This window comes from Geotrypetes seraphini, chromosome 2 (genome assembly GCF_902459505.1).
Source record: "Geotrypetes seraphini chromosome 2, aGeoSer1.1, whole genome shotgun sequence".
NCBI lineage: Eukaryota > Metazoa > Chordata > Amphibia > Gymnophiona > Dermophiidae > Geotrypetes > Geotrypetes seraphini.
The window spans coordinates 122,068,315-122,083,035 of record NC_047085.1 but is presented as its reverse complement, the minus strand read 5'-3'; the positions used below and the strand labels follow the sequence as shown (position 1 = coordinate 122,083,035).

The 14,721-nt window shown below is 39.3% G+C and overlaps 1 protein-coding gene across 10 annotated transcripts in view; it reads left to right on the top strand.

Annotated features, from left to right (window-relative positions):
* Nucleotides 1-14,721, top strand: part of SNTG1 (syntrophin gamma 1) — a 1,000,749-nt gene that overhangs the window by 841,677 nt on the left and 144,351 nt on the right. For all 10 annotated transcript variants that reach the window (XM_033934198.1, XM_033934202.1, XM_033934200.1 and 7 more), the window contains one exon: nucleotides 11,194-11,310. In XM_033934198.1, the coding sequence (XP_033790089.1) occupies nucleotides 11,194-11,310 (117 nt within the window). The remainder of the gene's footprint in view (nucleotides 1-11,193; nucleotides 11,311-14,721) is intronic.

Below are 14,721 nucleotides of genomic sequence, written 5' to 3'. Positions count from 1 at the left end.
GGTGGATAGCATAGCTGGTTTGAAGAAAGGTTTGAATAAGCTCCTGGAGGAAAAGTTCATAGTCTGTTATTGAGAAAGACAAGGGGGAAGCCACTGCTTGCCCTGTATTGGAAGCATGGAATATTGCTACACCTTGGGTTTTGGCCAGGTACTAGTGGCCTGGATTGGCCATCATGAGAACGGGCTACTGGCCTTGATGGACCATTGGTCTGACCTAGTAAGGCTATTCTTATGTTCTTATATATGTTTGTTAGCTCAGCAAACCCATAAATTCAATGCTAGTGCCCAGACATGATCCAGCATTGAATTTCTGGTTTTTAGCACCACCAATAAAGTTAGCAAAATATTATTTGCTGCATGCTGAATTTTGAACCTTAGGTGTATTTTTCAGTAATTTTGGTATGAGTGCTTACACCAGCTGTATAGCTGCATAAGTACTTGTGTCTAAATCATAAGCATGCATCTAACTTCTTACAACTACTTTTCTTTATATGATGTATAATGGGGGCCACAAAGGGTACTCATAGAATGGGTACCACATAAGTACTTTCCAGACACCTAAATAATGGCAAAACTGTAATATGAGCAGCCACTGAAAAGTTTTCGGCCCAACAAAGTTGGGGCAGTCTCCATCAAGGGCTATAACATTGTTGCATTACTAATTTATACCAAAAATCTTTTTTTCATTCCATTGGAAAAAATGTGGAACGAAAAAGTGGAAATCACTGGTCTAAGTGTATATAGACCTCAATGGAGACTGCCCCAACTTTGTTAATTGGACTGAGAATTTTTCAGCGTCCCCCTCGTATAATTATTCTAATATAACTTATTCCAAGGATGCGGAGTTCAGACTTTGAATGCCACAAACAGGCCAGGTTTTTGGGATATCCCTAATGAATATGCATTTTATAGATTTGCATACAGTGGAAATAGTATTCATTCAGAACTATCTCATGCAAATTTATTAGAGATACCCTGGAAATACTGTGCCTGTTTGTGACACTGGAAGCTTGAGTGTCTGCATCCTTGGCCTGTTCTAAAATTGCACTGAACACCAGGTTCTTATAAAATACCAGTATAACCTGGTATTGGCACACATAAGAGTTTTACCAGCTATAGACCTGGCTTAACTCTAGGTGCATAAATGTAACTTACAGTATTCTGGACAGTAGGGATATATGTAACTTACAATATTCTGTAAGTAAAATATGTGTAACTGGAAGATCCAAAGCAAAAAAAGAAACAAATCTCTGCAAAATAAGGCACAGACCAACAGCAGAGACAAAAAAGGATGTTTGATAAAGACAAATGTTCAATGCAAAAGTCTTTATTGAGTAAAGTGTTGAGTCATCTCACCTTGTCCAATAAAGACTTTTGCATTGAACATTTGGCTTCCTCAAACATCCTCTTTGCCACTGGTGGTCAGTTGTCTCTGCTGTTGATTTGTAACTGGGAAGTCCACCCATGATCTGCTATGTTATATGTACAAACCCACAATATACATAGTTACAGTAAGTGCTATGTCACTTATATGTGCTGTTACAGAATAGTGCTTAGGTGTACTGCTGACACGTCTGTGAGTAAATGTGCCAGAGAATGTGGTGAAATCAGTTAGCTTAGCAGGGTTTAAAAAAAAGGGTTAGATAATTTCCTAAAAGAGAAGTCTATAGGTCATTATTGAGATGGCATGGGGAAATCCGCTGCAATGTAAAATCTGTTTTACTACTTGGGATCCAGCTAGGTACTTGGGACCTGAGTTGGCCACTGTTGGAAACAGGATACTGGGTTTGATGGACCCTCGGTCTGTCCCAGTATTACAATTCCTCTTCTTTAAATATTTTATTAATTTTCAAGATAAATATACAATATGTACAAATAATCACTAGAAATATACAATTAATCACAGGAAGTATACAAGTATACAGAAATTAACTAAGACATGAAACCATCTAGTTGAACATATCACAGATGATATACAGTAAAAGAGTATTGATTTAAAAGACAGTATAACTAGTGCCTCATGTCAAATGTATATAGTAAGGCCAGTACATATAATTTAGCTGAAAATGTGCATGAAAGTTCCCAATGAGCATCACTAAATGGCTTGTGTTAAAATAATATATCGATTTACACAGTAACACTATGGGCTCCTTTTACTAAGGTGTGCTAGCGTTTTTAGCGCCCGCAGAAGATTAGCGTGCGCAAATCCCATGCTAGACGGAAAAAAACTAATGCCAGCTTTATGGAGGCGTTAGCTTCTAGCGCACGCAGCATTAATGCGTGTGCTAAGCGCATGCTAAAACCGTTAGCGCACCTTAGTAAAAGGAGCCCTATATATCAATGATCCAAAACGCAATAAGATTGGACAGGGCTCCATATTCTGTGAAATTAATTAGTAGAATTGTTTTTCAGCAATAACGCTTTCATATTTAATAGTTATGCATACAGTGTTCTATTCTTAACATGCAACTGCTAGTATTCTATTCATTTACAAGGATCACAGTGTGGGTACCTAGATTATAAAGTACCCTTCACATGTGTCCAACCTACAATAGAGTGTTTTGCTCATAAGGTTATGCTTGGAGCTTGGACATTTATTTTTCTAAAGCCTTCTGAAGTTGGCATTGTTTTTGTAAATGTCATATCCATGGCAGACTATTGGCTGCCTAAAAGAAGTCATCCTGTGGAAAAGAACACTTCATTGTGTAGTCTATAACAATATAAGATAGAGTTACTGTATAATGGCATCATAAAAATCCTTGGCCTGAATACACATAAACCCATCAATCTTAAGAAACTTGTTGAATGCTGCTCTTAAGAGAATGTCAATGAACATTTCAAAATTCTCCATCTCTGTACTCTTTTTTTAAGGCAATAATGGTAGAACTCACAACTATCATAAAATCTTCCATCTATTCAATTTGTTCAAGGCTACAAATGTGGGTGATGCATGTTTTCATGTTGAACAAGATGTAACATTCTCTGAATATAGAAAATATACTGGCTGTTAATACTAATCTTAATCTCAAGTATTTTTCATTCAATTTAGGATTAGGTTTCAGTGACCAGTGCTGGTAGATTGAACATAACTCTGCTACCTCTTTAATGAAATGAAAAGGGGAAGGAATTGGGACTTGTATACTGCCTTTTGTAGTTTTTACAGTCACACTCAAAGTGGTAAGCATTCCTTCTATCTATCCTGGTGGGCTCACAATCTATCTAAATGTACCTGGGACAGTAGTGGATTAAGTGACTTGCCCAGGGTCACAAAGAGCAGTGCAGGGTTTGAACCCACAATCTCAGGGTGCTGAGGCTGTAGCTCTAACCACTATGCCACACTTAGGAATGGTGATTAATAATAATATATGGGTCATAAGAACATAAGAATTGCCTCTGCGAGTTAGGCCAGGGGTCCATCGTGCCCGGCAGTCCGCTCCTGCGGCGGCCCCCCCCAGGTCCATGACCTGTAAATGTTCCCTACCTAACCTAAACGTCCATACCCTGTTCGCTTAATGGTGACATGTTCCACTTGTGATTTTTTTGTTTTTTAACATCCCTTCCTGAGGAAGCTGTGAAAAGGCGAAACTTAAGTTGGGGGGCCAGATCGGAGGGTATAGCATGTAGGAATACACTTATTCAAGACACGGAATCACAGCAAAAACTGCCTCAGAGATGTAGCATGCAATAAGATAAGAAATGCTTTTCAAGTGATAATTAAAACAACATAAAAAGCAAGAGTGAGGTGGCGGGACCTGATGGTGTTATGATAGTCCCGTGACAACCCGTGCTGGTAAACTTTATGTTTCACGTTATTTTCGAGGTGGTGGATCTGAGGCACATCACTTTCATGTAATAAGTAATTTATATAAACTTTAGTTAAGGCAATTCACAGATTTATTTAAAGAGGCTCTGTGATACTGGTTGAAGAAAACTCCTTTTTCTGAAGCCATATGTTCAGAACACCTAACATTGGATTCAAAGCCTGGTGTATTTTCAAGTGCTGCCATACACTGAGAGTGCTATAAAACCTTTCATATAGGGCTAAAGCCATGAAGAAATTGAAATATAAAAATTAGAATTATATTCTGGCTCAGATCAGCAGCCAATGTAACTGAATTAAACAAGGGGTCAGCGATCAAATCTTTTATCACCTAAAATCAGTTTGGCTGCAGCATTTTGAATTGCTTGTAATCTATGAATTTGTTTTTCTGACAGACCCATTACAATAATCCACTGTGGCAAGAACCAAAGATTGAATAATCCACTGAAACTGGGACTCTTCAAGATATTGCTTGAGTTTCCTAGGTAGTAGTAGTTTACAAAAACATTTCTGAACACAGATTATATAAAAACATGATAGCAGATAAAGGCCAAATGGCCCATCTAGTCTGCACATCCGCAGTAATCCCTAAGAGATCCCACGTGCCTATCCCAGGTCTTCTTGAATTCAGACACAGTCTCTGTCTCCACAACTTCTCCAGGAGACTGTTCCACACATCTACTGTTCCTTAGATTACTCCAGAGCCTATCACCTCTTAATTTCATCCTGTGCCCTCTCATTGCAGAGTTTCCTTTCAAATGAAAGAGACTCGACTCATGCGCATTTATGCCACGTAGGTATTTAAATTTCTTTATCATATCTCCCCTCTTCTGCCTTTTACTAAGTTGTGTAGCCGAGTTCTGTGTGGCAAATTCTCCAATGCTCATTTAATTTTTAAGGCCGTAGGAACGTTTACCACACTATCCCATGCTGGCGGGCTTAGTGAAAAGGGGGATAGAGGCCAAATTTTCAGCAGTTGCAGTCATTATATTAATATTAGATCTATCACTTAAATTAATAAATATATTCAGCACTGCTATACAGATAGAGGAGCATTTTTGATAGAACATCTAAGTCCGGCTTTGGTCATTTTGAGAAAAATATCCAAAAATCAGGTGAAGTAAATGTCCACTTTTGAATCCGCAGCCATTTTTGAATGGCCCAGCTAGATGTTTTGTCCAGCTAATGGTCTAATTTTTTTGCCATTACAAAAAAAAACCCCATACAAATTAAAAATGTCCAAAACAAGCCATTCACATGTATGTAGGAGGGACCAGCATTTTTAATGGTATGGCCACACAGAAATGCCAGCAAAGCAGTGGGGCATTTAGAATAACCCCCATATATTATATTTACCATAATCTCCATATATTATATGGTAAGCCCTCCAAAACACTCCCAAAACCTACTGTACCCACCTGTATACCACCCCAATAGCCTTTATGCCTGCAGATATCACCTATATGACAGTACAGTGAGATTTTGAAGGGTTTTCATGGGTTCATGCTTTCTACCATAAGTGTACTAGTAAAGGTGGCATATGGGTCTCGGTCCCTTTCTCTTCAGTCCTCTGCACTGCCCACCAGGCTACTTCAGAAACCTGCTTGCAACTCTGCTAGAACTTGCCATAGTATCTGCAGCTGTCATAGAGACAGATTAGTACTGTTTAATGCAGATATTTGTAGGGTAGGAGGGGGCCGGTGACCAGTGGGGAAGTATGTGTGTGTGTGTGTGGGGGGGAGGGGGTTATATTTTCATCTCTCCAGTGGTCAGCTGGTCATTTTGGGGAACCTTTTTGGCCCTTATTCCAAATTGTCCAAATAGTGTGCCCTGGACATTTTGTAAAATGTTTGATTATCACTGTAAAACATTCGTGTTAAGTCCACCCTAATCCTGCCCAAAATAATTCCTCTAACCTCCACCCCCTCCCCCCTCGTAAGATTTAGATGCACTGGAGATGTGGAGGGGCATAATGAAATGATACATCTAAGCCCGATTTGGATGTACCCAAAATTGGCAGTAGTAAAATGTCCATTCTCAAAAAGTACGTCTAATCTATTCCGTTTTTTGAAAATCTTCTATCTGTATGTCCAGGCATTTGTTCATCCAGACTGTCACTATGTCTATCTTTATACCACATTCTCGACCAAAAATTTGTCCAAGTCCCAAACGCCCAAAACAAGATCTTTTGGATGTAGGAGGAGCCAGTATTGTGATGGACTGGCCACCCAGACACAGCAACAGGGGAGGGCACTGCTGTGCATTTCACAAAAGGGTGCCAGATAAACATCTCACCCGAACTCCATTATAGGTTATTGTGAGCCCCCAAAAACCCACTATACCCACCTGCCTATAACCCCAATAACCCTTATGGCTGCAGGTAGCACCTATATGGCAGTACAGTAGTATTTTGGGGGGTGATGGGATCACATTTTCTATTCTTAACTTTGTGAGGGTGCAGCGGGGTCAGTGAACATGATGGAAGTGGTTGGGGGGGGGGTCTTTACATTGTCTCTGCAGTGGTTTTCTGGTCACTTTGGATACATTTTAGGCACTTAGGCCCAAATTCTGTAACCAGCGGCTAAAGTTAGGCACCTATTTCGGAGGCGCCCAACTAGATTGGCGCCTATCTAAATTGAAGAACAAGCTCAATTAAACTTTTTAATCAGCACTGATTGAAACATAGGCGCCTATCAAGAAAGCGCACTTCTGTAACAAGGCGCCTCTAAAAATTTAGGCGAACTTCAAAAAAATAGGCGGTATGCATGTTAGGCGTGGGCGTGGCTTTGTGTTAGGCGCCTTGTTACAGAATCGCTGCTCTTAAATGTGCTTAAACGTTCGCATGGGTGCCTAACTTTTAGTTGTGCCTAGAGCTGGCCTATTTATTGGGCGCCTCCAAAATAGGTGCGATTCACTAAACAGCACCCAATTTTACTTGAATCGGGCTGAACAGTGCCTAATTAGGCGCCTAACTTTTGGGCGCTTCATATAGAATTTGCCCTTTAATCTTTACATTGTCTAAGTCGCAACGTATAAGTTCCTTCTAGGCTGTCTCATCAAACATTTGATTATCCCTGCAGGACAACTAAGTCTAAGTTAGCCCACATCCCGCCCATGTCCCACCCTAATCACTCCTCCAAAAACGCCCCTTTCAGATCTGGGTGCCGACTTGGGTGGGTTTTTAGACGTATTTATGTTTCAATTATGAGCCCCATAATGACCAGAAAGATGTCTAAAAAGTCATTTTCAAAAATGCCCACTTGGACGTTTTGACTAGTAAGAAGTCCAAGCATCAGTTTATGCTATCTCTTAGACGTTTATGTTTTCGGAAAATGAGCCTCATAGGTAACAGTACTGAACACATAGATAGTGTAGCCATTGTACCCATGTTATCCATTTAGTTTAAGCCTGCCATTTTCTTTATTCAGAATGATTTTACTTTGAATGTAATTCAATCAAGTAAAATTTACATAGGGGGTCCTTTTACAAAGCTGCATTAAAAAGTGGTATTTTCCGTAAGCTATGACCAATTCTATAGCATCTATAAAAATGGCTTTTTCCTATTTTCTGTATTAATGGCCCTGTGCTATTATTGCCTTTAGCCCATAGACATGAAAACAAATACCATGTGCGCTTACTACCACCCATTTTGTATGGGCTAATGCGTTAAGCAGTAATTTAGCTGTACTAACCCTCTCATCACCTCTGATCACCCCATCAAATCTTTTTTTGTGTGTGGCTTGCATGCATACATTTGACAGTTATCACAGGACCTCTGAGCACATCCTTCAGTACCCCATTTTAAGCTATGTTTGGGACATGTTAGCACTTAATGCATCTTAATAAAAGGCCCCAAGAATTTTTCTAGACTTTCACTGCTAGATTCTCTAAATGGCGCCAATGTCAGCGACTGCCTTAAAATTGGCTGCCATTCGCATGTCAATCACGCGGTTGCGCCATTTAGAGAATTGTGCCTCTGGCAAAGATAGGAGCTGGAAGTGTAGGCCAGGGTTTTCAAAGCCTACATTTCTGGTGCCTATCTTTGATATAAATCATGCCTCCAGAGACACCTACCAGTGCCTAATGCCACTTCAGGCATGAGCCACGCCTACAGTGGCATTAGACACTGTTGGGTACCTCTGGAGGCACGATTCTGGAGACATTTGTCCAGCCACTGGTAGATACTTTGAATTTTTATTTAAGTATCCATCTTAGGTGCCAATACAGTGGTGTTTATAGAATTTCCCCCTCAGTGTAATACAGTATATACTCGAATATAAACTGAGATTTTTAGGCCAAAAAAGGTCCCAAAAATGGTCTCTCATGGGCCTGGTGGTCCAGCAATGAGCCAGGACAGGAACAATTCTTCCTGCATCCTGTCCAGGCCGACTCTAAACCACCCCACCTCCCTGACCCTTGTAGACTTTACCTTTAAAGTTCTGGTGGTCTAGCAGGGAAGGAGCAATGATCAAAAATGCCTGCCACGAGTTCCCACTGCAGTCTCGTGAGTGTGTGTCTATAGATAGATAGCTAGATCATTAAAGGATATCACAATAATCATAATAACTGAGTTGCATGCCTCTTGATTTTATTTTATTTATTTCCATGAAAGTTTATTAAGATTTTGAAAAATATAAGAGAATATAAAACTGAAACATCAATGAGGTTCACAATACATCAGTGCATGAATCAATACAAAACATAGAGTTACAATATTTATTTATTTTATTTATTTTTTCCATTTGTGCGTCGCACATACCTATACAAGCTCTTGGCGACATTACAGAGGAAGGGGTTAGAAGAGGGTAGGGAGGACAATGGAGGGCAGGAAGATACAGGAGGAGAAGAGGATACAAGTGATTAGATGTCAAATAGATGAATTTTCAGTTTCTTCCAGAATTTGATGTGGAATATCTGTTTGTATTCTTACATTCAAAATTAATGGAACAGGGAGAATTGATATGAAGTAAGGTTTCAACATTAAACACTGCAATCATTTTCCAGCAGTGTTTAATGTTTATTTTTTTTAATTTGATCTCATTTAGATATCATTTTGGTGGACAACAAGGGGTAAATTTCTATATATGGTACCTAAAATATTTATTGAAAATAGAATGCTCAGCACTATTCTGTAAATTGTGCTTAGAGCCAGGCATTGTTTATAGAATAGCACTCATGCCCAGGAATCATGGCTAACTTTAGTACATCCATTTGCACCAATTGAAACATGGTGCGGATTCCCCTTACTCTACAATTATGCACATAAATTATAGGAATGCCCCTGATATGCTTATGACCCTCCTATTTCAATGCTCACTTTTTGGATTCACATGTAAAATTTAGGTGCGTATTCCGTGACTATGGGCCTCTTCTATCAAAATGTGCTTGCAGTTTGTAGCATGGTGAGCTGCGCTGAATGGCCCATACTGCTCCCAACATTCATAGAGTTTGATAGCACAGTACATGCATATTTTTTAATTAAATCCCATTAGTGCTAATAATTGCTTGTTAAGATGCCAATAACAATGCTAATTGGCTCATTATTCAATTAAGGCATGTGTTAGTACCAAATGCAGTAAAGGGCCCCCTAATGACTTAAATTTTACCTCTAATTTTTCTAGACATTCAATGTCATTGCAATAATAATCTTAAACTGAATGCAGGTTCACCAACTGTTAAATGGCCAATATATAAGAGATATTGATGGACAATTGACTAAAACCCATCTTGGCAATGGCTGAAAACTGGAGCACTTTCAAAAATCTATAAGAACAAGTACACGTTCACAATTCTTTATCGAAAATGCTTGGGTCAGAGACATTTTGGATTTTAAAATGTTTCAGTTTTTAGAATGATGTGTCACCAGTGGTTGTAGTGCTTCATATTTGTTGCCTGCTGCAGCCCTCCCTGTAGGCTTCTCTCTGCCACCTCCTGCCTTGCTGACATCACTTCCTCCTTCCTTCCTCACTGGGCGAGACAGAGAGAAGCGTGTGAGGCATCAACAGACAATGCATATGAATTACTGTGGCTACCAGCAGCACCTCGGAGGCACACCAGTGTGAGGTAAAATGGAAAAATAAACTGAACTACTGTTAGTGTAAAGTCTTTAAAGTAACTTTGGGGCCAGGTTTCACTTTTGAAGTTAAAAGTAAGCTTTTTGGTACAAATTAGTAATGCAACAATGTTACACAAAAAGTTGTCAGATTTTGGAGCTTTTTGGTTTTTAGAATTTTGGGTAAAGGATCTTCAAACAAAGGTGCCCTTTTACCAAACTTGACCAAATTTGCACACGCTATATATAGAATTTACCTCGAGCCTCTTTTTTGGATGAACATCTCAAGATAGAAAATAAATTTTGTACATGCAACAGACATTTCTTTCCTGAAGAGTAAAATTTGTGCGCTCTGATTTCTGTATTTGGGTATTATTAAATATGAAGACAATAAATATCCAACTCTTATCCAACTCAGCAACAAATTTATTTTAGATTAAAAGACTACTCCTCAAGCAGTGGCATCCAGAGTGGAAACTATGGGCTCCTTTTACTAAGGTGCACTAGTGTTTTTAGCACGCTAAAGATTAGCACGTGCTAACCCCGCAATACACAAAAAATACTAACGCAAGCTCTATGGAGGCGTTAGTGTGTAGCCCATGCGCTAAAACTGCTAGTGCACCTTAGTAAAAGGAGCCCTATATTCAGGGCAGGATTAATTCATCGAGGGCCCCTTGGCACACAAGTACACTGGGCCCCCTGCCCCACCCCCTGCGCCCAGGTGGAAACAGGAAGCTGCGTCAGAGGGAAGCTTTGGGCAAGCAGCACCGCTTGCTCAATTACAGTTCCTGTTGCCTTTCTTACCCACGTTGCTTGCTTGTCTTACTTTCTGTCGATGGGGGGGGGGGGGCTGCGTTGCCGATCGGGGGGGGGGCCCACGTTGCCAATCGATGCTGGAGGGGCCCATCGCTGTTTGGAAAAAACAATGTTGATGCCCTCCTTCATCAGGCCCCCCTGACCATTTCGGGCCCTAGGCACGTGCCTACTTGGCCTATTGGTTAATCCTGCCCTGCCTATATTGTAATAAAGCTACAAAAGAGATAACTTAGGTCATCCATTTTCCTAGATGTATTTCTTCTTTACTGTACAGTGTTCCTATTTTGATTTGCTTCATTATTTTTCTGGAGTCTTGGATCTACTTTATGTAGTTATTCTAAACTTGTTTTACTGGATTTTAGTTATTTTGTTGTTCTCTTCAAATTAATTGTGTACATATAACATGCTGCTTCCTCATCAAGACTACTCATTAAATATAAAATGTAATAAATGGAATTATTTATTCACATTTGGGATTGGTCACCTTTATTCTTTTCTTTGTCAGATAGTCTACATGGGTTGGATAGAAGAACGAGAGCAAGATCCTTTGCAGGACCGCATGTACACACCAAAGTTTCTGGCATTGCGAGGGTCTTCTCTTTTCAAGTTCCTTGCACCTCCAGTAAGTATTTCATCAACTTATATATTTATAGGATTTTAACTCACCAAATTATATCAAGCTGCGCTAAAGGTTTTTAGCGTGAGCCGGCGCAGTAAAAGCTCTGACGTTTATAGAATTCCTATGAGCATTGGAGCACTTACCTTGCCAGCTTGTGCTAAAAACATATATCACAGATTGATAAAAGGAGGTATATCTTTATATGATTTTAAATACCCTGCCAAATATTTAGTTTATAGTTGGCTGGAATGGCTCCTGGTCATCTTAATAGCACATAGCTGCCTAAGCGTTAATATTCAGCATAAGATTAGCAGTTAGAAGCAAATGGATAGCCAGCTATGTTGCATGAGTTAGATGGCTATCTGTGAAATTCAGACCATTGGCCAGCTAAGTCAAGTAGCCAAATTGGGCTGCTTAAATAGCTGGTCTGTCTTTGGCCACTATAAACTTAGCCGGCCAGCACTGAATATCAATATATCTGGCTAAGATTTTAGCAATCAAAAACAGACCAGATATTCAATGCCAATGGCAGGAAATAGCCTAGCATTGAATATCTGGGCTCAGCACTGACCATGTGAGTAAGCCCGGCTAATTCCCACAGTCTGAATATCGGGCCCCATGCTTTTCATTCTCCAATTTCTAAACATCTATACTGCTTTTTTAAAAAAAAAAAACTTTAGTTCATGAGTGATTAATTTGTGTATATTTGCTATTTTGAAATCCTGATTGACTGATGCAGAGCAATTCTGTAAAGTATGTGCTAATAGTTACTTGTCAGTTATATGCATAACTCTTTAGAATAATGGTATATATTTGTATGTGTGCAAACACATACATAGATGCCAAAATTCCATCTAAATGCTACCAGTATTCTGTGAATTCAAACATATCATGATTAGTACATATTCTGTATTATAGGTAGGCATACACATCTAATCTAATCTGTTCTAGTATTTATGAGTCATGCTATGCCTAAACATGTTCAAGACAACTTACAATATAAGGAATTACAGAATGTATATGCTACATTATAGCAGTTTGAAGAAGGCAGATTATGAATTGAGTAATAGGGAAGAGAAAATGGAGGTTCTATGACTGTACTGATATAGCACTTGAGTAGAGTGTGGGACTTAGTGATATTAGGTATTTCGAGATAGTTGTCTACACTGTATATGTTTTCTAAGAAGACAGTATTTAATTTTTTCAGTATATGTTGTAGAATGTTTCCATCCTGATGTCAGTCGGGAGGTTGTTCCAGGTCTTGGTGCAGAATGTGCAGAATGAGTTGAATGTGTTTGTATTTAACCCCTTTGGGAGATGGAAGGAGCAGTAGAAGCAATTTTCAGTTTTCTAGTTGATGTTGGACCAGGAATTGACAAATAAATTTATAAGCGGTTCAACGTTTTTTTCCATATAAGATTTGGAACATTATGTATAAAAGTTTGAAGGTGATAGGAGTTTTGACAATGCAAGTTCTTATAGTAAGGTGAGACGGAGTCAGGTTTTTTTTTAGTTTGAATATCAGTTTAACTACCGTGTTTTGAATCATCTATAGTTTGTTCAGGAGAATAGAGTTTAGACCCACATAGCGTGAGTTGCAATAATCCAGTTAGGACAGTATAAGCATTTGCATTAGTAAAGAAAGTGGTGTTCTTGAAAAAAGGTTCTGATAATTCTTAGTTTTCTCATATTGTAGAAGGTTTTCTTCCATAGGTTGGATACTTGAGATTCATATGATAGGGTAGAGTTGAGTATGACCAAGAAACTTGGACGTCTTGTTGATATCTAGTGTGGATCCTGAGGTTAGAGTTGCAGTGGGAGGAACTGTGTGTACTGTATAGCATTATGAAACCATAGAACTTTGGTTTTGTCTGCATATAGTTTGAATTTATTTGATACAGCCCAGGTCTGTTTCATGATTAATTGGGATAAGTAGAAGAACGACAGAGTATGAAAATATGCATTCATTATTGTTGAATTTGATATAGCCTAGCGAGCTCATGAAAAGGTTATAGAGGATTGGTGTTAATGGTGATCCTTGCAGTATGCCATAGAATGATCGCCAGTTTGTTTGTTTTTTTTAATGCTTCATCTTTGTAGACAAGATATTGTCTGTTTTGTAGGAAGTCTTTGAGCCAGTGAGCAGCCAGATTTGCTCATGGGTGGGTAAAATGAATATGACAAATGGCACATGACGTAAAAGGTTCCAAAATATTATGTTTTATTAATTATTCATATTAATTCTCAAAAGATTATTACGTCACCGGGAGATCTTTGCAGACTCCAAACACTGGCTTTCTGACAAAGATCTCAACTCGATAATTTGTTGCTCCTCAATATGTACCTTTTGTCCTGCATGAAATCTGCTGAGACAGAGAGGGGGGAGGAACTGAGGAGGCTTCAGAGTGAACTCCCCAGAGAGCCCCCTTCTCCTCAACTGAGGCCTGGGAAACTTAGCCCCGATTGTGACATGGTGGATATGTCTGATGTGCTGGGGATTGAAGCAGAGGGACAAGTCCAAAGTTGTGAACCCATGGACATTGGAGTTTCAAGTCTGCCCAGCGAGGGGTTTGAGGCCATGGACCTTAACTGAACAAAGCAAATCTCTGATGAAGCGTATTAGCGAAACAGGGAACCCTGTTGGATTATGCTAGCGGTTATATTGGAGTAGCTGCTATGCTCTGAGTTTTTCTTCTATGGAGTGATTTTCTCCTGCTTCCAAGCCTCAGGTTTACGTTTAATGGATTGAGAAGTCATTAAGAAGACAAAAATTTTCAGATAAGTGACTTTATTGAAAATTTTGAAATAGAGACTTGAAAGAAATTTTTTTGAAAGTAATTGTGAAATTGTGTCTTCAACTTTTTGGGAGTTTTTTGACAGAGGATGTGTCTGCTGGTTTCAAGTGATATTTGTAACCAGCTTGTCTATGTGGGTTGCTGTTTGGATAGCCCCTATTAGACACTGAGGTCTTTTCTCCCTTTTAGTTAAGATAAGTGACATTATCCTGAACATTTTGAGGATGTATTTTTGTGGATATTTATATATTTGAAATTCTTTCTTTGTTCTATTTATTTTTTGTGACTACAAAGTATGCCAGGTGTACACCTGGGAGTGCCTCCGCGTGTGCAGATCGCCGGATTTGATGGACCGAAGGTCTGATCCGGAGATGGCACTTCTTATGTTCTTATGCCTATTTTGCTGCGTTTGGCTAGTAATAGTTGTTGGTCAATCAAGTCAAAGGCGGTGGATATGTCAAATTGAAGGATTGCTTAGCGGCAATGTATGGAGTCTAGACAGAGCATGGGTAAAACACACATATAAGTGTGTAACCTATAGAATATCATAATTTATATTCATGCACGTGGTAAATATTAGCGCGCGCTAAACACGCACTAAAAGCTAACATGTCCATGC